Here is a 22,437-nt window from a genome sequence, read left to right as displayed (position 1 = left end):
GCATCCTGTCAAAGCCCTTTTGCGTGGGTCCTGACCCGTATTCATCAGTGAATGCTGAGTCAATATCTACAGTCATGCTCTGATTAAAAGGATGTGAGGGGAAAAGGAAAAAAATGTGTTAAGCATCAACATTTGCTATGATTAATTACAATTTTCCTTTTCTTAGCTAAACATTTTATTCTTAGATAGCTTAGAGTCACATGCAGCTGTAAGAAATAACACTGAAAGCTCCCACGCATCCTTTACTCAGTTTCCCCCTAATGGCAACATTTTGCCAAACTTAGCACATGTCTCAGCCAGGATGCTGATACGGATACAATCCACCTGTCTTATCCAGATCTCCCAGCTCTGTTCAAGTGCAATCAAGCGTGTGTGAGAGAGAGAATACGCATGTAAGGTTCATATGCAACACTATCGCGTGTGGCTCATGTGTCCACCACGTCAAGACACAGAATGCTCATCACCATAAGGATGGGGCTCTTCTATACATACCCCACAGCCTCCATCCCTAACCACTGGCAACCTCTAATCTGTTTTCTATTTCTATACGTTTGTCATTCAACAATGTAAGAATGTTATGCAAATGGGATTAGAGAGTATGTGACCTTTGCAATTGTTTTTTTTTTTTCACTCAACATGATTCCTCTGAGATTCATCCAAGATGAGTTACACTTTGATAATATAAAATCCATATATATATATATATATATATATATAAACGGTCAGCACCCGCAGGACCAGCCTGCCTTCCCCGAGGTACTGACTATGGATGCTGTCTGGCACAATGCCCTGTGGCTTCCCTCAAGTCCAGGAAGTGACTCAAGGATTTAGAGGTGAGGGCACTTCACACTGTGACCCCATCTGACTCGAACTTACCAAGTGCATGGCTCTGGGGCTGGCATGTGCATTAGGGACCTCTAGGCCTTGCCAAGGCCACTCCTCTCTGAGTGTGGGCCTCCCTTGATCCCACCAGTTACTGTGTGGGCTTGGCACACACCACACCACGGGGTAGGCAAACTCACCCTACTCCATCGACTCCACAGCACCTTGGCCCTGGGCCAGGCCTGGAAGGGCAGCCAATGCTTGCAGAAGCCCACACCTGGGGACTTTAATCAGTCAGTACTAGGAAGGTGGAGAATGGCATGGGCGCGGCCCATTCGTTCACTGTTGATGCTCGTGCCATGTTCCAGAAGAGGCATTCTGGATAGCCAAGCAAGCAGCGTGGGTGTGGTGCTACACAGGCCCCAGAGGCCTCGCAGGCCCACACAGCTCCCGGCCATCATTTCAGCTCCTCCCCACCTTGCACAGATGCCATTTCTCTCAGTGCTTCCCCTTCACATTATCTCAACTCAGCAAGTGCTCAGAAGATTTCCCTCCCATCCCCAGCTACTTTTCCCCACAGGGTCTGCTATAAGGAAAACGAGCAGGAGATACTGGGCCTGTCCACTATGAGAAGCCTGTGAGTTAACTATGGATGCTTCCAGACAGCATCCATAGTCAGTACCTCGGGGAAGGCAGGCTGGTCCTGCGGGTGCTGACCGTTTATATATATATATATGGATTTTATATTAGCAAAGTGTAACTCATCTTGGATGAATCTCAGTGGATGGGAAATCCACTGTGAATTAGCTGTCCCGTGCATAGACTGTTCCAAACACTTAATCTTCAAAGGGCAAAATGGTGAGTTAATTGGTAACAACTCATTCTAGAAAGGGTGCACTGCCAATACAGACCCACCCTGGACTTTTATAAATTGATCACAACTGCAGCCAATAAGACTGGAGGTTGAAATGAATACCTCTATCTCTTGTGAAATGACATGAAGACATCAGGAGAAATTCTCGTGCCCTGTGCGAGATCGGGGTGTTAAGAGAAGGCCAGCACAGGCTGTCTGCCTTCCACTCGGCCCCAAGCCCATGACAGCAGCCTCCAGAATTAGGCACAAGCTCCCAATTCTGGAGGTTTGGCAGCCCCCAAGCCAAGGACCTCTATCAAATTGTCCCACTCTCCAAAATTTTAGTGTGATGGAGTGCAGGTTCTGGCCTGATGGAGGCAGTGGAGATGGCACACATACACCAAGAATGCGTCACGCTTTCCTGTCCTCGAGGCTGGTTTTGGCTTCTGAGTTGCAGGGCTTGTCCTCAGTGGGGATCGCTGCAAGACCCAAAAATGCTCCCTGCTCTATACTCCCTTCCCCTCCAGAATGCCCCTCTCAGCAAATCGCATGGTGTGCCCTCGGCCCCCACTGTCCACTGTGGGCCTTTGTCCAGGATGGTGGGCCCAATGGTCCCCAAAGACATCCACACCCAAATCCCAGGAGCCTGTGAATATTCTCTGTCATGCGGCAAGAAGGACTCTGCAGATATGAGTCTGGCCTCTGACTCTGTAATACGGAGATTTTTCTGGATTAGCTGGGGTGGGGGCAGTCTAATCACAGGAGCCCTTAAACACAGTGAACTTTCTCCAGCTGGATGCGGGAGCAACAAGGCAGAAGGGAGAGTAGGGAGGTTACAATGCGAGAAGGACTTGGCTCACTGCCAGGTGGAGGCGAAGGTGGCCATGAGCCAGGGATGTTGTGGCCTCCAGAGACTGAGATGACCCCTGGCCAGCAGCCAGTCCCACAGCCACGTGAACTGAACTCTGCCAACAAGCAAGGAAGCCTGGCAGTGGAATCCCACCAGAGCTTTCAGGTAGGAGCCAGGCCAGTGGACATCTGCAGCCTGTGAGACCTGGAACAAAGAGACAGGCTAACTCACCCAGATGTCTGACCCACAGGCCCAGGAAACAATACATTTGTATTAAACTGTTAAATTTGTGGTCAGTTGTCATAACAGCAATAAAAAAGTAACATACTCATCTATTCCCTCTGCAAGGAATGTCTTTCTCAACTTTATCTTATTGGCAAATTTGGACTCAACCTTCAAAATGCAGTTCAAGCCTCCTTTCTTCTGCAAAGGTTCCCTGACTTCCCCGGGCAGGCTCCATCTCCCCCTGTACCCTTCTGACACTGGCGACCCATATCCATGTGATGTGCCTATATATCTATCTCCCCCACACACTGTAGGTTTCTTCAGAGAACAATGTTGTCTTAGTTACCTCTGTATTTTTTTTTTTTTTTTGAGACAGGGTCTTACTGTCATTCAGGCTGGAGTACAGTGGTACAATCATAGCTCAGTGCAGCCTCCAACTCCTGAGGTCAAACAATCCTCCCACCTCAGCCTCCCAAGTAGCTGGGACCACAGTTACGTGCCACCACATCCAGCTAATTAAAAAAAAATTTTTTTTATAGAGATGGGAGTCTTGCTATGTTGCCCAGGCTGGTCTTGAACTCCTGGTTTCAAGCAATCCTCCCACCTTGGCCTACCAAAGTGCTGGAATTACAGGCATAAGCCACTGTGCCCAGCCCATCTCTGCATGTCTAGAACCTATCATAATTGCAGAGAAGACACTTAAAAACTATCTACTGGAAGATAGATAGAGACTACCAAAGATCTTAAAATAGCTTAAACTCCTTTAGGGGAGGAAATATGTCTAATTCTTCTTTGCAAATCCTCCTTCTCCATCTTTCACTCATGCCAACATTGCACTCAGTGCCTTACATACACTATGAGTTCCATAAATGACTGGTAAAGGGGCAGAGAAGACAGAAGAGGGCAAGAGAGCCTGGAAGAACGGGTGGGATGGAGAAGGGTATACAGAAGAGCCTGGCCCCTAACCCTCAAGACGAATTCCTGCCCTGTCTCAGAGCACTGAGAGCTGGCCTGCATGCTGCACTCAGAAGCAAGCCATGCAAACATCACTCGGTCTCTGGCTCACTCAGATTTACCTCTTATTTTGGAAGCAGTTCTATTCTAATATAATACCTGCATTTTCTGAACTTCATTCAGTAATAAACTGCCATACAGAAAAGTTCTATAGTTTGGATTAACATCGATAAATAACTTGGGTGCTTCTCATACAGGTCATATGTGAAATCTATTTTTAAAAAAGACATCTTAAGTTTGTTTTAAGCCAATGTGACTGATTTACAAGGCAGGTACTCTCTGCACAGCTCCACAAGTAGGGGACTATGTTTGCCGGGGTTGTTAGTGGGAGTCCTTCACTCTGCCCCTGGGCAGGGGGTCTGCCATGTGCCAAGACAGCCTCTGCCCCCATACTGCCCAGTGCCCCTGAGCTTCCCCCTACCTGAGCACTCATTGGGCTGTATTGGACAGCCTTTGAAGGGACTGTCTTCCACACAAGAACTCTCCATGGCTGGGACCAGGGCTGTCTCTTCACTCCATTGCCCCCAACACCCAGCATGGAGTCTGGGATGTGAAACTCAATACATGTTTTTATAATAAGTGGAGGAAAGGAAGGAAGAAACAAGGAGGGAAGGAAGGAAAGAGGGAAGAAAGTGAGGGAGGGAGAAAAGAAGGGAGGGAAGGATGGAATGGATTTTATGTTGAGATGTGAACATTTAAAAGGGGCTCAGTTTCATCTCTAGACAACTCTACAGTATAGCTACAAAATAACTTCTCAATTGTGATATTGGTATCAGCTGAAAGATGCTACAAGTAACTTATTATCTTGATAATAGATATTAATAATAGTTAAGGTCTTCAAATTCCTGAGTGATTTGTATATAAAAAATCAGAATAGATTTGAGACATACAGAGATAGCTCTCTATAATAGTTATTCTCACTCTCCCAAGTTTTTGAGCAGGCGCAAAAGACCTGGGTGCTAAGATGTGCACAATTATGGGAGTAGGGCAACCACGTGAATGGCTCTGCTTTGTGTGAGATGAGGAGAAAATGCTGACTGAAGGAGAAGTATATATGCTGCCTCTCACTGAGTCTAAGATGCTGCATGTGTTATAACAGAGTCATGCCAATGGCAAACAAAGCCACTACTTCAGTGCTTCCTTTCCATTCTATGAATGTGGAAATTGAGGCCAACAGAGGCAGACACTTGTTCAAGTCAGTGAATGGTGCAGTGAGGATCTGGACCCGGTTCTGTCCTCAAAGCCCACATAATTACACATCAGGCAACGCCCCCCCCCCCACCCCGTGTGTACCAGATGCTTCGAGGGCACAGCAGAGAGAGAGAGTCAGTCTTCTCCCTGGTGAGATGCCCAAGAGAGTCACGGCAGAGGTGACGTTTGAGAGGGTGGTGGCATCAAGGGCAAGGGGCACTCATCCCACACACAGGCCTGAGCAGATGGCTTGGGTTGGTCCTCCCAGAAGCAGGCCCTGAGGCAGGGCTGGATTCCAATAGGAGCTTCGGCCCAGGGGACGCTCTGGAAGCCAGCCAAGAACAAACACGCCCCCTTCAGGAGCGGGGGGCCTGGGTACTTGCCCACCAGCTCCTATCGGATGCTGGCTGAGGCTGCTCCTAGCGTGTCACTCCCCAGCAACTCCAGCTTGCCACAGTGGGCAAAGCAGGGTCCAGCACCCAGGAATACAACCAGGAGGGAAACAGAGGCACTTGCGGTTGGAAGCCACACCGGGCAGAGGAGGTAAGGGACATGCTGGGCACAGAGCAGTGATGTGAGTGTGTCGGGCTGTGTGTGCCCTGGGGAAATAGGAGGTTGTGTGCAGTGTGTGGAGGGGCTGGTCGTTCAGTGGGCGGCCACAAGGCCTCTCAGCAGGTATGACGCTGCCTGGCCCAGAACTCCGTGCTCCTGTCTAAAGCACAGAAATTAAGCAACACAGCAGGGAAGGCAACAGGTGGGGTAAGCAGCCATAACTGGTCTGTCTTGTCTCATCAGTATGAAATGAAAGTAACTGGGAGCCCATTTGTTTCTGCTTTCTTTCATCTGCATGCTCATGTCAACAGCTCTATGACAGGTCCACTGGTGACAGCCCTGGGAAACTGGTAGCATGCCTGAGGATCCCTCTGTGGCAGCTAGGCGTAGGCTTATAATCTCACAAAATCCCTCTGAATTGACAAAGGCACTCTCTTCAGGGCTTTTCCAGTAAGATCCAACCACAAAATCATAGCAAAGTCTTATGAATAAAGGGGATTTAAATCAACACCATAAAGAAGGGAAGTATGTTCATGCACCTTTAAAAGTCAGAACACAGAGAGATGCCAACTCCAGAGAACTCAAAAACAATCTGCTTTGGAATTCAGATATAAATGCAAAACCAAAGTTCATATGATAGATTTAAATATTTTAAAAAGGAATTATGATTGAAACAAACATTCTAGTTTATAGGGAGATAAATTTCTTCTCTTGTTTAAATTACCCTAAAATATTTTAACACAATATAGTCTTGTCTACTAGAGATTTACACTTCACAAATTTTAATTTTGGTTCAATCTATAATGTGCTGTGCTTATATAGCTATAGATCAACCTTGATGAAAAAGTCTTTGCAGAGAATGGGATGTGATATTTACATCTATAGCGAAAGCACAGATGAGAAAGGCAGCAAAAGAGCAGGCTCAGATCCCTAGTGTAGAATCCACAATGATTTGTGACTTGAAGCCTGCTTTCTCTGATACTTTTACTGCTCTTACGCTTCTTTCAGAGGGACTGACAGGTGTGCACTACATTGTATTTAGCAGTCATATTCGGAGCACAAAGCCATTTTCCTAATAATTTATAGGAATATGACATGATCAAGCAAACTACACCTTTTATACAGTATTCCTTGATTCTCCTGGCAATTTCATAGGAAAATACAAGCTTTTAGTTTTTTCTTATTTTGCAAAGTGGCAAACTGCAAAATATATTACTTAAGGAATAATTGCTTTCTGAAAGTTTTCTTCTTCTTTGATCTTTCATAGTCTCAGTTCCTCCGTTCCCAAAGAGGAGAGACAAAGTAGAGATTCTCCTTCCTGGAGTCAGCCACTAAGGCACTCTCTTATCGGCAGTGTCTACCTGACCCGTCTAGGAAGACAGGTACTACAATAGTAATCATAGCCACTTAGGAAGAATAAACATATGATGGTAGCCAGAAAACTGAGAAAAATAAAGGCACTTGCCTTACAACTTAATGTAATCTTATCATAATCCGATAATAAATTTAGGATTTCTTTAGCCACTGAGCGATGCACACTTCCTAAACACTGATATTTTCCAGCACTTAGAGCTCGGCAACTCATATATACTTAATTTAATCTCCTCTTTCTCTTGATTCAGGAATAATATTTTGCTCATGTTTAGGAAGTATCTCTGCTCACACTTTTTAGTTTAACAAAAGGTAACATTCAACAGTTTTAAATTTTCTTCTGTATCAAAAAAATAAAAACAATAATAGAATACTTTCTGACCACTGATTGTAATAGCCAAGGAGAGTTCCAGTGAAGCACGGGAGCTAGCATCAGAAGGTGATACGTACAACAAGAATTTTACCACTCTATTTCCCAAGCTTTATGGCTGGAAGCATTCAGAACAGCAACACTTTGGAATTAATGGATTTATATTCTTGGAAAAGAAGAATAGGGTGAATGTGGAAGATAAACTCCACCTCATCTCTTTTGCTGAGTTAAAAAGAAAGCTGGTACAATAGAGGGGTTACTATTTGGTTTCCATGGAAGTGTCAGGGTGGGGACGCTATCTGAGGATGCTGACAACAGCACTTGCTAGTTTGAGCGTTACCTATGATGGAAAGAAAGGCTCTCGCTCGAGCTGGCTCAAAGGCGCTCCCTCTCAACACCGCCTCGCAGACGTAAGCCCCAGTGTCTGCGGACGTCGGGTTGCTAATGGTGAGGCGTCTCCCGAAGCTGTGCAGGCCGCTGGTGATTCTCACCCCGTTTCTCTTCCAGCTCACACTCAGCTCCTCCACGGGCCTGTGAGAACAAAGGGCACTGGTGACAGTAATTGTGAGCCACGTAGATGGCAATAATAATAACTTCAGGCATTCAGCACAGGCTTGACACAGCTAATTCTACCAGGAACCATGGCGAGGTGAGCAATGGACATTTAAAAATCAATCCAGATAGAACTCTACTCCCTTACAGCACGCATCAACGATACATTCTGCTCAAGGGCTATTGAGCAAGGATAGCTAATTGCAGTAGCAATGGACCATCAGTGCTAATGATTCCATTTGCTCAGGAAAAGAATGTTTAAAATAAATACTACTAGGGGACACAGTTATATGAAAGGTGTGTTTCTGGAGTAGCCACTAACTAGGCAGAGAATACCCAGGGCCACAGAAGAAAGGAGTAATGGACTCTTCCCTCTGCTACTCGGTGGCCTCAACTCCTCTCCCCTCCCAGGCTGCCCACCACTGCCCATGGCTACACGGAAAGCATGGCCCTGTCTCAGCGGAAGCCTTGGGGAAGCTATCACACCCAGTTCCCTGTCTTGCCAGGCATCCTGTTCACAGCCAGCTGGACCAACAAGACCACTGTTGCTAGAAGGTTGAACCACATGTGCCATTGTCTTTTTCTGTCATTGTCTTTTCACAGGTACTATTTATTAGTATTCCCACACAAGGAATGTGACTCATACCTGGCACTGGCTATGCATTCCAAGGTGATCTCACTGGACCCAGCTACCACACTCCTGTTGCCTGGGGGAACCACAATCGTTGGAGCCATGGTTTCAGGTGCTCCAATATCTACTGGGCAGAAAAAACAAAAATCGTCATGCAACTCTTTTAAGTACAGTAGTACCTCCTCATCTGAGCTGGTATTTTCCAAGATCCCCAGTAGATACCTAAAACCAAAGATAGTACCAATCCCTATATACACAAGATGTCTCCAACTTATGATGGTTCAGTCTACAATTTTTTCAACTTTATGATGGTGCAAAAGCAATATACATTTAGGATGATCCTCAGCTTATGATGGGGTTATGATAGTGTGTTTTCAACTTGTGCTATTTTCAACTTAAGATAGATTTATCGGAATGCAGCCCCATCACAAGCTGAGGAGCATCTGTGCTACGAGTTTCCCTATACAAACATATTTATGATCAAGTTTAATTTATAAATTAGGCACAGTAAGAAATTAACAATTACTGGCAATAAAATAGAACAATTATAACATAGTATGATAAAAGATATGTGAATGTGGTCTCTTCCTCTCTCTGTCTCTCTCAAAATACCTTATTGTATGGTGCATATCTACTTCCAGACCATGTGACCATGTGTAACTGAAACCTCAGAAAGTGAAACCATAGATAAGGGGACTACTGTGTAGAAGACGGGATGATTGGAACATGACAAATAAAGGAAATAGTCAAGCTGCATCGGTAGGAAACCCAGAATCTTATGACCCTACCTGAACTTCCTATGAGGAACTTTGGGGTGTGGTCACTGCCACTGGCCTTCATCACACCATATGAGCAGGGTCTGAGCACAGCCAGTCTCCTCTGTGAGAATCCACAGGCTGTACTAGAACGCACAGTAACTGAGAGTATTATGTTACTGCTTGGTACATCGTGTGGCTAAGGGGCTTTCAGCTGTTGAGCATTTTTCAAAATGCTCACTGGCTTTATTTTTTTTTATTGATTTAAGACTTTGCTTATTGAGTTCCTTAGTCTACCACTATTTTCAAATTTGCTCCATTCCACAAATATTTCATATGTCAGGCACTCTGCTAGGCACAGGTATCATTAGAAAGTGGCTGGCTTTCTTACTCGGGCCCAAATGTGATTCCCGAGAGCAAACACATTCAGTTAACAAAATCTTCCATTCCATGACTGCAGTTTCAATCCTTTTTCTTTTCTGAAAAGTAAATATCCTGAATCTATCCCTCTTTCTTGAGTATCAAACTATAAATAATTTAGCTCACACTTCTGGTGACAAGGGGAAAAATATGACATATTTTTGCTACTTTTCTCCAAAATACATGTAACATCAAAATTAAGCTACCCACAGTACACTTTACTACTGTTTATTTAGGAAAAATGAAGAGTGATCAAACATTTCTAGAATAGAGATTTCAATAAAGGGTGGAGCTGTAAGAGATTGGAAATAAAAATAAATTTAAACAACAGCAAATGCAAAACGCTTCATCTGTACTTCATGCTGAAGAGACCTGTGCCACTGTGAGCAGTGGAGGGAACTCGGGTACAGGAAAGGTTCTAGCCTGCCTGGCTGGCAGTGGGGTCGGGGCCATTGAGAGAACAACAGGAAAGAAAGGATTGGCCTCTCATCAACATCGATTTCTAGCAGCTCCGTCTTCTGCCTTTCACTGCCTAAGCACTATGTGATTTTTGTATTAAAGATGCATGTGAATTTAAAAAGGGGGGAAAGAAAACCTTGATGCAGGCAGTGCCAACAACTTAATTTTTTAAATCCTATACATTGATTACACGATGGGAGGCTGATTCTCACTTCTCCTCCGGTCCCCTGGAGAGCTGAGAGGCAGCCCTCACTTTCCCCAAATGCGCTGGCTCTGAAGTCAGCAGCCTTCCAGGGCTCCCTGCACACCTTCCTGCCGACACTCTCCCTTTATAATATTGTAGAGATTGTTGGGCTGGTTATCAGATTTCTGAGGAGATGCCAGAGTACAGACACATTCATGATGGGGCAAAGGACATAAACTGAATGCCAATCAGATTAACGACCTGCCTGTCATCTGTGAAAGTCGCTGATGAGGAGAAACGACCTGAGAAGCTAATATTTGCAAATAGTTATGAGAAGTGAAGGAGAGCAGCAGCAAATGCTGAAAGGTCACTGAGCAAGGTGCTAATTTGGCATTAATCACTGCTCAGCCACGGTGGCAGAAAGGAAGCCCATGCTCAGCACTGGAGGTGGGGGGGATATCTGGGGAGGACAGTCCTCGTGCCACTGAGGCTCCTCCTCCCCAGGCCGGTGAGCCTCGGCTCCAGGCTGATCCCAAGAGATTGTGCAGGGTCCAGAGAAGCCCCGAGGCTGAGTGCACAAACTTTCAGGGGCAAGCGGAGCAGGTGCCCCATGCGCCACTCCATTGCGGGTGTCAGCTACAGAGGAGAAAGATGAACCAGTCCTTAGTTCTGGCTCATAAAGAACAATAAGCACACACAAATACACTATTGCAGTGTACCCTCACCCAACAGAGTCTAAAGGACAAGCTGAGGGACTTGCTCAGTTCAGGGTTAGTGAATAGTCTGCTCTCTAACCTGAGCTTCTAACCCCAACTCCTTTGTTCTTTCTAATGACACACATATAAATGCCACAGGATACTTGTTGGAGAAGTAGAAAGGGGAAGAGATGTAGAGTAAAATGTAATAGCGCCTTAAAAGAGTAATGGTAATATACACACAAGGTCACTGGTAAGGTCAATTTGACTTAATGGAAACCACCACAGCAAGGTCAAGTTATGTAGGTCTTCTGATTGCAAAGCCCATGCATTTTCCATTGAAATTGTACAAAAACATTTCAGTAAAATTTTACATAAGTGACTAGAATTCAGATATCCCAATAGCAAGGATAGTGCTCATCATAGTACTAAATTCTGGTGTACTTTCTTCTTTTAAAAATTGTTTTTAAATTTTAATCAAATTCAGATACACACATAAATTAAAAAGAACAGTACAAAAAGGTTTAAAATGAAATGAAACCATACCCTCCCCACCCAAGGCAATGTCCTCTAAATCTTTTAATGCTTTATCTTAGTTTTTAACTCCTTGTCTTTAAATTATATGCATCTATTGTTATTTCTTGATTTTCCAATATTAGACATTATCTATGAACTTTCTGCTATGATGCATGACCTTTCAGCTCACTTACACCATTTCATACATCCCTCAAACAGGATTTTCGTTCTTCTGTTATTTACCTTTGTAATTGTAATTTAAATATATAGATTTTTTTAAAAGGAAAGGAAATTAGAAATCCAAGGAAAACAAAAATACCTATAGAAGAGAGAAATATAATCATTGCATACTACTAGATGTGCAGTGGATAATCTTTACATGGTAAACAAAATATAAACATTGTATATTTATTTCAAAGCTTTGTAATTAATCTATAGTCCAAAATGGAAGCTGTAATTGTGACTATGAAAGAGAATGTAAGCGTTATTAATCTTGATGATATAAAATTACAGAAGACAGAGCAAAGTGGAAGAGCAGAAGAGAACTGAAAGGAAGGGTGGCTTTCCATCATACAACAAAGGGTAAAAGATACTGTTTCCAACAGCACAAGAAACAAAGGTGTGTGTGTGTGTGTTAAAGTTACAAAGGTAAGGACCAAAAGAACTAAAAATACTGGTTTAATTGTATGGAGAAGGATGTGTGAAGTGGTGTAAGTGAGCTGGAAGTTCATCCATCATTGCAGGAAGTCAATAGATAATGTCTAAAACTGGCAACCAAGAAATAGCAATAGATACATATAATTAACACATGGAGTTAAATACTAGAATAAAGGGCTAAATGGAGATGAGAATGCCTTTGGCATGAAACTGGGGCAATTGTTGCATTTCATTTTAAGCCTTTTGTACTGTTCTCTTTAGTCCATGTGCAGGCAATCTGCTGAGTTCCCTGTTCAGTGCGGACTTGTCCTCCCAGCCTGCCCTCAGCTGCATTCTTGGGTCCTATCCACTGTTCCCTGGACCTCACTGTCTCCTTCTTCTTAGTAACTCACTAAGAAGAATATATGTGGAAAAGGTAAATTTGCGAAGTTCTTGAATGATGGAAAGAATGATTTTATTCTGCTTTCACATGTAGTTGGCTGCCTGGGCAGAAAACTCCAAGTAGAAACTTGCCTTGGAACTTTGAAGACACTGCTCCACTGTCTTCTAGTATCTGAAGTTATAGGGGAAAGTCTGATAAATCTGATTCTCGCTATTTGTAGGTAATCTTGTTTGCTTTTTCTCTCTCTGAATTTTTGAAATATTCTTCATGTATTTCTGTGGTCCCCACAGTACCCATCTGTGGCCTGTTAAAAACTGGGCCACACAGCAGGAGGTGGATGGCAGGCAAGCCAGGGAAGCTTCATCTGTATTTACAGCCGCTCCACTTTGCTCACATCACTGCATAAGCTCTGCCTGCTGACAGATCAGTGGCAGCATTAGATTCTCATAGGAGCATGAACCCTACTGTAAACTGGGCACATGAGGGATTAGGTTGCACACTCCTTATGAGAATCGAATGCCCGATCTGAGGTGGAGCTGAGGCGGTGATGCTAGTGCTGAGGAGCGGCTGCAAATACAGATTATCACTAGCAGAGAGGTTTGACTGCACAATATATGTAATGTGCTTGAATCATCCTGAAATCATCGCCCCTCCCCAGTCTAGGGAAAAATTGTCTTCCATGAAACCAGTCCCTGGTGCCAAAAAGGTTGGGGACTGCTGATGTATTTAATATTATTACACAATGTGCCTATGTGTGGAGAATTTTGTGCTTGGTGGTAGGTACCTGACGGGCCCTTCCACTCTGGAGTACCCCATCAGTTCCTTCATAATTTTCTGCCCTCTGTTTTCTCTGTTCTCTCTTTCTAGTGTTCTCATTTTAAGACTCTGTACTGATTCAGTATGTTTCTCACTTTTTCCCAGTATTTTCCTTTTTTAAATTTTGGAATGAGTTCCTCAACTTTATCTTCTAACAGGTGTTCTGAATTTTTACTTCAGCAACCATATTGTAATTCCCAAGAGTGCTTTTTCCCCTGATTGTTCATTTTTTATAACAACCTGTTCTTGTTTTATGGATGAAATACACTTTCAAATCTCTTCAAAGGTATAAACACTTTTTCAAATTCTGTTTTATTTGTTTCCTCTGGCATCTTTTTTCCTCCCTATTTGTTAATTTGGTATGTCTTTCACAGTAGAGGCTTTCTTCAAATGACCCTTTAGGGTCCTTTTATACTTAAGAATGAACTGGGAGATGTCAGTTGACAACTTCACTTCAATCAGGTGAGAAACTCACTATTATTCTGAAAGAAACCTAAATCCCAGAGTGCAGAGTTCTATTTCTCCAGGACCATTCATTCTCAGTGGAGAGGAATCCTTACCTGTTTGTGTGTCTACCTACCTATTTTAGCTTCTGAGTATTCTGCTCACAGTGGTAGGGGTAGGAAGCAGACTGCTCCATGTGCAAACTACCCCTGAATCCCGCTCTTTCAGCTCTACGCCACAGCCATAGCTAACGCTTGATGGGAAAGTCTGCTCCACGTGTTGCCAGACTGAGCCCTCCTCCCCTGAGGGTCAAAATCCCTCTACCCGAGACCTGCTTCCGCGACGTTTGTTTTTATCACTCATTTGGTAAGGGCTTCTCTCCCTTTCTGTTTGGCATAGGGGACACCTACATTTCTTTTTCTTTACTGATATTTAGTGGGGCTTTTAAGCAAGAGGAAGTAAATGGATATGCTTTGTCTGCCATTTTTAACCTGCTATGATGACTTTTCTATTGAAATTTATTCCATATTTAATTTTTTTTTTTTTTTCTGAGACAGAGTCTCGCTTGTTGACCAGGCTAGAGTGAGTGCCGTGGCGTCAGCCTAGCTCACAGCAACCTCAAACTCCTGGGCTCAAGCAATCCTTCTGCCTCAGCCTCCCGAGTAGCTGGGACTACAGGCATGCGCCACCATGCCTGGCTAATTTTTATATATATATTAGTTGGCCAATTAATTTTTTTCTCTTTATAGTAGAGACGGGGTCTTACTCTTGCTCAGGCTGGTTTCGAACTCCTGACCTCGAGCAATCTGCCCGCCTCAGCCTCCCAGAGAGCTAGGATTACAGGCATGAGCCACCGCGCCCGGCTTCCATATTTAATTTTTAAAAGAAAGATGCAAAGAAGAATATGTAAGCACTTTAAAAAGAATATAACAACCTCTTTATTACTGTTATTCCCATAGTTTTCTGATGTATAATATACATTGAACAAATACTCAATGATTTATTTATCATAAATATTCTACAAGAACAAGGCACCACTACTGCCACCACCACTACAATTACCCTCTCTTTCAACATCCTACATCAAAACATTTTCTAAATGCCATATACCATGTATGAAGAATTATTTCCAAGAACAATGAAAACAAAATAGAAAGAAGGAAGGGAATTCTATTTCACCAAGCTCCTGTATAGACACTAAACATTTTGCTAAATGGTTTACCCACTTAATCTAACAACAACTCAATATGATAGGTATTATTATCCCCCTTTAGAGATGAGAAAATTAAGGCCCAAAGTCACATAGCTTCAGATGATAGAGAAAGGTTTTAACTCAAGAAATGTCTTCATCCAAAGTTTATAATCTTTCTTTCACATAATGCTGCCTCCTCCTAATAAAAACTCTGGTTCTGCTCAGTTAACCAAAAATTAAATTAACTAGAACACTCCTTCCCCCAAGCATTTCCTTAATTGCGACTTTACGGTAGCTTTCACAACTGAACATTTCCCAGGCTGGTTTTAGGTGGTTGGAGGTGAAGACACTGAATCAAAAGAGTATTTCTGCAGAAGTCAGCAACAAATGGGCACCAGGTAGCTTCAGAGGCAGAAAGGCAAATACTTTAGACGAAGCCTCTTTGTAGTTACAGGAATAAAGAACTCAGAGCAGAGGGAAATGGAAGCTAATCCTAGTCAATTTCCCCCACATGAACTTCTTTTCTCACTGAAAGAGGCAGAGTAGGGAGAAGTTGTCTAGGTCACATTTAATTAAAAAGTACATTTAAAGAATATCAAGTCTCTGAAACATAAAAAAAAAAGTTCAAAGTTAACCTGAACTGCTAAGCTGTGGAATTAGCGCAGATAAAGTAGGATAAATGGAAAATAGCCCATTTCACTGCAACCAAGCACAGGTTTTAGATGGGAGAGCTGGCATGCGATAAAAGGCAAGTAACGGAGACACAACAAGGAGTCAGGGGAGGTGGCGGTCCAAGACCTAGAAGGAAGGGAGTAAATAAACCCAGCCACAAGCGTACCTAGGCACAGGGCATTCAGGCAAAGATGGCAGAGAAGTGCTTGTTGTGCTAGAACAGACAGTGAAGGACGTGCTTGTGCTAGAACAGACAGTGAAGGGGCAGGAGGCTGACCTGGGAAGGGACAGGCTCAGGTAGGGCCTGGTGGGCTGCTGTCTTCTGAATGCGGGGGGGGGGGGGTTTGGGGTGCAGGAGCGATATGACACGACCTTATTTTAAAAACACCAAGCTCTGGAGACTGTGGGGAATTAACTGTGGTGGGCAAAGGAGGGCTTAGGGAGGCTGGCCAGGTGACTGTGAGGGCCCATGCAAGACACAGGGACATCAAGGCGGGGGCAGGGGCAGTGTTATCTAGGTTTAGGACATTGTCAAAGGCAGAATGGCAGAATTTGCTGATGGATTGGTTATAGGGATGGCTGCAGAGCTGGAGCCAGAAGAGGGAAGTTGCCATTTCTGAGATGGAAAAACTGGAGAGAGAAAGGGAGGAGGCTGTGGGGGTAAAGCTGGGATTTGGTCTGGAAGGTGTTAAATGTGAGATACGACTCATCACAGGGCCAGCAGCGACCCTGTGATGCCCTCTACACACAGCCTTTCTCCTCTCTGCCTCCTCTGGTCCCACCAATGCCTCTTAAGAAAGCTGCCTACCTCCTGGGAGGAGGCAGTGGGCAGTATCTCCCTGGCCTGGGTTTCCGTTCTTGCCCTGGCTGGTCGGAGGGCTCTCCTCGGCACAAAGCAGGGTGGCCAGTGGGCAAGTCCAGCTGGAACTCCCCTGCAGGCACCAGGGGCATCATCCCACACTGAGCTCGGCCCAGAGTCCTTGATGGGTGTTGTCCTTCCCCACTGGACCCTGCTTTTTCCAGAGCTGCACACCAGATCCCAAAGGTATTCACCGTGCAATTTCTGGACACCCTCTTCCTGATCCCCACAGAATGGAGCTTCCTACTTCCCTTGGGTAGAGTTTGCAGTTGTCCCTGAGGCCTGAAGTAGGTATGTAACTTGCTTTGCTAATGGCCTTCAAACTATGACTCAGCTCTTCCCACCCCAGCCGCGCTCTGGTCCCAACCCTGCAGAACTGCCTGCGTTCCCTTCTCACTTGAACTTCTCCAAGAGGAAGCCAGCCCTGTTCTGCCAGCACACTTGACCTGTTGACCTGCTGAGCCTTGACCAAGCCTTTCTTCCCAACCAGGTCCAAGCTGTTCTCTGGACAAGATGGTATGGAGTGTGGCCAAGTCTTGCACTCAGACCCCTAACCTCACTCCAGTCCATGGTCCTTCCCATTCCAGGTGTCTCCACCTCCCCCCAATGATCCCAGCTGAAGTTCCCATGTGCCCTACAGCTAAGAGGCATATTATAAGGAGAAGTGAGGTTAGAATCCAGAGAACCTGAAAGTATTCACGGCTCCTGATTGTTTGGGGGCAAGTTACCCAACTTCTCTGAGCCTCATTTTCAAAACAATACCCACCTCACAAGGCCATTAAAAAACAAGAATGGGCTTAGGTTGCTGGCTCACACCTGTAATCCTAGCACTTTGAGAGGCCAAGGCAGGAGGATCTTTTCAGGCCAGGAGTTTAAGACTAGCCTGTACAACATAGCGAGACCCCCATCTCTAATAAAATAAAATAATAGGCTGGGGCATGATAGTGCGTGCCTGTAGTCCCAGCTACTCAGGAAGCTGAAGCAGGAGGATCGCTTCAGCCCATGAGTTTGAGGTTTCTGTGAGCTATGATGATGCCACTGCACTCCAGCCTAGGCAAGAGAGCAGACCTTGTCTCAAACAAACAAATAAATAAATATAAGAATATATGTGGGTATCTCCATATGCATGCATGTACAGATGATGCTTGCCAGTTAGTGACTGACACATAGGAAGTGCTGCCCAAACTTAGTGAGTATTAATATTACTGTCAATATGTTCCCATGTTGTCATTATTGGGAACAAAGTACTTGCTCTCTGCTCTGGGCCAAGGTTTCCTCCTGCCGGTGATGCCCTCCTCTCCATGGCCTAAAGGTGCTTGGACCAGCGGCTGCTCTGCTCCCAGTTATGTGCAGAAGAATGCTGAGCCTAAACCTTGTGGGAGGCTGGCAGCCCTGCCCACAGCTCAGAGGGAGAAGCCCGCACTTGGGGCTCAAAGCACAGTCACATTTCCCCGGACACTTGTTACAAAGATCTTAACACCTCGTTAAAAACCACAGCCTTCTTTCTTCAGAAAAAGTTTATGCCCTAAAAAAGTGGAATTTTTTTAGAACATCTGAGAGAGCAAATCCCATGTTTTGGTTTTCTCTGTTAAAACCACTATCTGAGTATCCTGACTCATAGCTGTGTGCTCCTGGAAAACACCCTTGGGAGATCTTTGCAGCAGCTGGAGCAGGGACAAGGCTGGGGGTCATTACCTATGCACTGTCAGGCTTCTCCCTGTGCCATGCCAGAAAACAACAAGGTCAAATGCTTCCCTCAACCAAAAGATGCTAAGTCATATTTGTCCCGAGACACGAAACTCACATATAATTTTCATGTGAACACATGCAAAATGAGCAATACAAATAGATGTATCCAATGAGAGGTGGCTTATTACAAGATAAACTGTAGCACAAGGGCCACAAATTCTAGGATTAAACAAAATTTCCAGGTTTTTATTTTGGAATGCATCTATATCTATAGAGTTATTTCTGTAAAACACAGGATCCTGTTAGGTCTAGAACCAAGAGGGAGACACATGAAGCCTTAGTATAGCAAAATGGTGTTTATTTTGAGCACCTAGATGCAGATGGGTGGAGGCCAAAAGAGCGTCCACAATGAGGGAGGGGAAAGCCTTGGGTTGTATAGAGGGTTTTCCAGGGCGGGGAGTGAGCAACACCTGCAGAGACAGGGGTGGGGATAGTTTTGTCCTTATCAGGGGGCATAGGAATGCCAGCTGCAGCTGTCTGTTAGATTTACAACCTCCAGGGACTCTCCAGGCTCTTGGGGCTATTGTTTTACAAGCGTAAGTTTTGCATTAACTGCATTTTGTCCTATACATACTTTTCTCACTGAACAAAACTAACAGATCCCATCAAAAAACAAACATGTAAGGAGGTCTACAGGACCATTTCAAACCTCAAAATCTTCTTGCCCCAAAACAATTGTTCTAAAATTTGTAGAAACAAAAGAGAAAATAAGATTGAAAATAAACCAAGGAAAAAGATCTTATTTTAAAGGCTCCGTGTTGAGCAATAAGTTCTTTGGCTTATTTTGAATCTTTTTCCAACATGCATTAATAATATTTATTGATTGTGTTGCCAGATGAGATAATGGTAACAAAAATGTGTTAAAATCTTGCACACTGTTATCTGGAAAGAAGAAGTGATCACTTTCCGGCCAATGTCATGGGTACCCTGGCTCCTTGGACACTGCTCTTATCTCATTATAGCAGTACTATCTGTTGATAGACCTGCCCATCTTCTGAAATAGGAGGGACATACGTGTTGTCATCTTTGGACTTACTAGCAAAGGGCCCAGCCTACAACAGCCCTTCTATAAGCACTTGCTGAAAGAGGAATTAAGCTTGTCCATATATAACACGTTGGTTATCATCATCAGAGCATTATTGCTGTAGGATGGTAATGACAGTAGCAACTGCCTCTTATTTGGAATCCCTGATGGCAGGCCCTACACTAGCACTAGGGATACAAAGTTAAGCTGGGTTAGGTCTGCATCATCTAGAGGTCTGGGTTTAGCAGAGGAAGGCAACCATGTGAACAGAACAAGTACAAATACATTGCTGAGTGAGCTAGCAGAGGTGAAGAGCAAGCATGAGGCGGGGCATGAGGGTGCTAAGATCACTTCTTCTAGGAGAATTAGGAAAGGCTTGAGCAGGGAAGAGGATGGATCTTTCCTGGCAGACAAGGGGAGGAAAGGCAGTTCAGGAACAGAAGAAAATGCCAGTAGTTCTTGATGGCTGACACACAATGAGGATCAGGAGGAAAGCAAAGATCAGGTTACACACTGTCCACAGCATGTGAGAACGAACTGCAGTGGGGAGACTGGAGCCAAAGCCCACCACAGGGCTGGGGGACAAGGTACCAAAGCCTGGTGAGTCAAGGGTATCCCAAGGAGCATGAAGAAAGAGGAAGGGTGAGATTGAGAGCCTGACTGGAGGTAAGAGGGAGGGGTGAGAGGACCAGAGGTGGCTGTGGCTGCCAGCTTCTCTCCAGGCTCTGGCCTGAGTGGTCAGGTGGGTGGTGGAGCAGCCCATTACAAGTGGACACTCAGAAGACAGACAGGGACTGGTGGTGGTGATGTTGGTGTGTCCAGAGGGAGGAGAAGGGGCCGTTTGGTGAAGAAGCCTGTGCTTCAGGTGAAGTGCCTATGGGGCACCTAGGGGCACAGGGTCAGGGGCATATGTGTGGTGACAAAGTAGGAGAAAAGGAGAATATGCCACAAGAGCAGGATGAACGTGGACGGAAGCCAGGCCTCCAAGAGAAGCCCAGGGAGCACTGACCGAAATGGTAGGTGAAAGACATCCACTAAGGACAGTATGGACGAGTGGCCAGAGAAATGGTAGAAGGAAGAGAAGATGTTATGAGAGCTAAGGAAAGAGGCAGTTATGTTTTCCTAATGGACAAGAATTCCCACATGTAAGATCAAACCTACTTCTATTTAAAAAAAAAAAATTGAGCCGGGTACAGTGGCTCACACCTGTAATCCTAGCACTCTGAGAGGCTGAGGCGGGCGGATTGCTTGAGGTCAGGAGTTCAAAACCAGCCTGAGCAAGAGCAAGACCCGTCTCTACTATAAATAGAAAGAAATTAATTGGCCAACTAATATATATAGAAAAAATTAGCCAGGCAAGGTGGCGCATGCCTGTAGTCCCAGCTACTTGGGAGGCTGAGGCAGCAGGATTGCTTGAGCCCAGGAGTTTGAGGTTGCTGTGAGCTAGGCTGATGCCACGGCACTCACTCTAGCCTGGGCAACAAAGTGAGACTCTGTCTCAAAAAAAAAAAAAATTGAGATGGAGTCATACTCTGTTGCCCATGCTGAAGTGCAGTGGCATGATCATAATTCACTGCAGCCTTGAACTCCTGGGCTCAAGCAATCTTCCCATCTCAGCCTCCCGAGTAGCTGGGACTATAGGCATGCACCACCACACCTGGCTAATTTTTAAAATTTTTTTGAAGAGATGGGTTTTGCTATGTTGGCCAGGCCATCAGTTTTTGAAAATCAATCTGAGTTTACCGCATAGGATAATTGCTAAGGAATGCAGAGCTATGTATAAGTCCTGACCTTCGCCAAGAAGTGTTTCACTGTACCACAAAACACATTTAGAACATTATGGAACTTGAGTCACTATTGTGTTCAGTTCTGTAGGTCAATTTCTGCAAATGGGCTGGCTCTGACCATGCTCAACCTGCTTTATGACAATGAAAAGAACAATTGGTCAGTCTTGTCTGGTTCTCGACCTTCCCCCATTACATAGCAAGGTGCACTGCTACTCTTTTGGGGGTTGGGTAAAAGAGCTTCAAGACATTTCACTTAAAAAAATCAGGTGGATTTTTCTGTTTATCAGTTGCCTTTATAACCACTTGAAGTCTGTCATCTTTCTCTGCATTATTAAAATGGCCTGGCAAAGGGATTAAGTGCTTTCCTGACTGCAAAAGCATCTCAAAGAAATAGATGTGTCTGATCTCTTGCACCAAGGGGAGCTGCCATCTTGATAGTTCACACTGGAACTCTGAACCCCCAGCATACGTATTTTTTAAGACTTAGACATAAATAGATATTTCCAAGAACCCATAGACATTTTTTTTCATTAAAATGTACACAGTGAAAAATGTTCAGGCAGCAGGCAGACGCCAGTCATTCCCTAGCACTCCAGAGTTAAGTTTCTAGAGGCAGAACTTGGGCGATTCTGAGACTCACTTTATTGTGAAAACTGAAATAAACTGTCCTAATAGGAAAATATCATGTTCACTAAATAGAAAATTCCTCCCACCATTTACTTTCCCTAAATTCACTTTTAAATTTATACTCACTCAGCTCCTGAAAAGGTGGGAGTGGTTTATAAATTTCTGGGCTAATAATTTGTATGAGAGAAAAACATCTATTCTTTTAAAGGCTGTCTCCTTATATTAATAGTTCATCAGCCAGAACCAATCACAAATCACAAAGGCAATCACAATTCACAAATGGTAAACCAAACACAATTCACAAATGGTGAAGGTGCTAGGAGGTGGAATTGAGGTGTGCTGGAGGGGTCGTGTGCTCCTGTGGACAAACCCAAATTCAGAAAGCTCTAGCCGTTCCCTAGAGACCAGTGTGCACGGATGACTAGATTCCTCCTGTTTACTGTCCAACAGTAGGAGAGAAAGAAAAAATAAGAGGAAATACAGCAGTATATCCCTTTTACAATTTTATCTTCACATGTACTTCCATTTTTATCTCAATACACTTCTGGACTTTTCTACCGACAAAAGACAATAAATAAAATAATAAGGTAGTTTGACAAACAATCCAGCAGTTTCTTTTCTTCTCATTTATAACATTTGAAAACTTGCACATTTGGAAATGAATGGATGGTAACAAAGGATGTATTTTCATCAGCTTTTTGCTGGGCAGAGAAAAATGAAGGTGATAAATGATAACTCTACAGTTGGCTTATGTGTGTATGTTCAGAA

General features: G+C 44.3%; 1 protein-coding gene across 1 annotated transcript in view; it reads right to left on the bottom strand.

Moving 5' to 3' along the window:
• Nucleotides 1-22,437, bottom strand: part of SDK1 (sidekick cell adhesion molecule 1) — a 905,178-nt gene that overhangs the window by 244,682 nt on the left and 638,059 nt on the right. The window contains exons 6-7 of the mRNA XM_020281544.2: nt 8,447-8,558; nt 7,589-7,779 (exon numbers count right to left, since the gene is read on the bottom strand). Of these exons, the coding sequence (XP_020137133.2) occupies nt 7,589-7,779; nt 8,447-8,558 (303 nt within the window). The remainder of the gene's footprint in view (nt 1-7,588; nt 7,780-8,446; nt 8,559-22,437) is intronic.

Source organism: Microcebus murinus, chromosome 19 (assembly GCF_040939455.1).
Source record: "Microcebus murinus isolate Inina chromosome 19, M.murinus_Inina_mat1.0, whole genome shotgun sequence".
Lineage (NCBI taxonomy): Eukaryota > Metazoa > Chordata > Mammalia > Primates > Cheirogaleidae > Microcebus > Microcebus murinus.
This window is presented reverse-complemented; position numbering and strand designations above follow the sequence as displayed.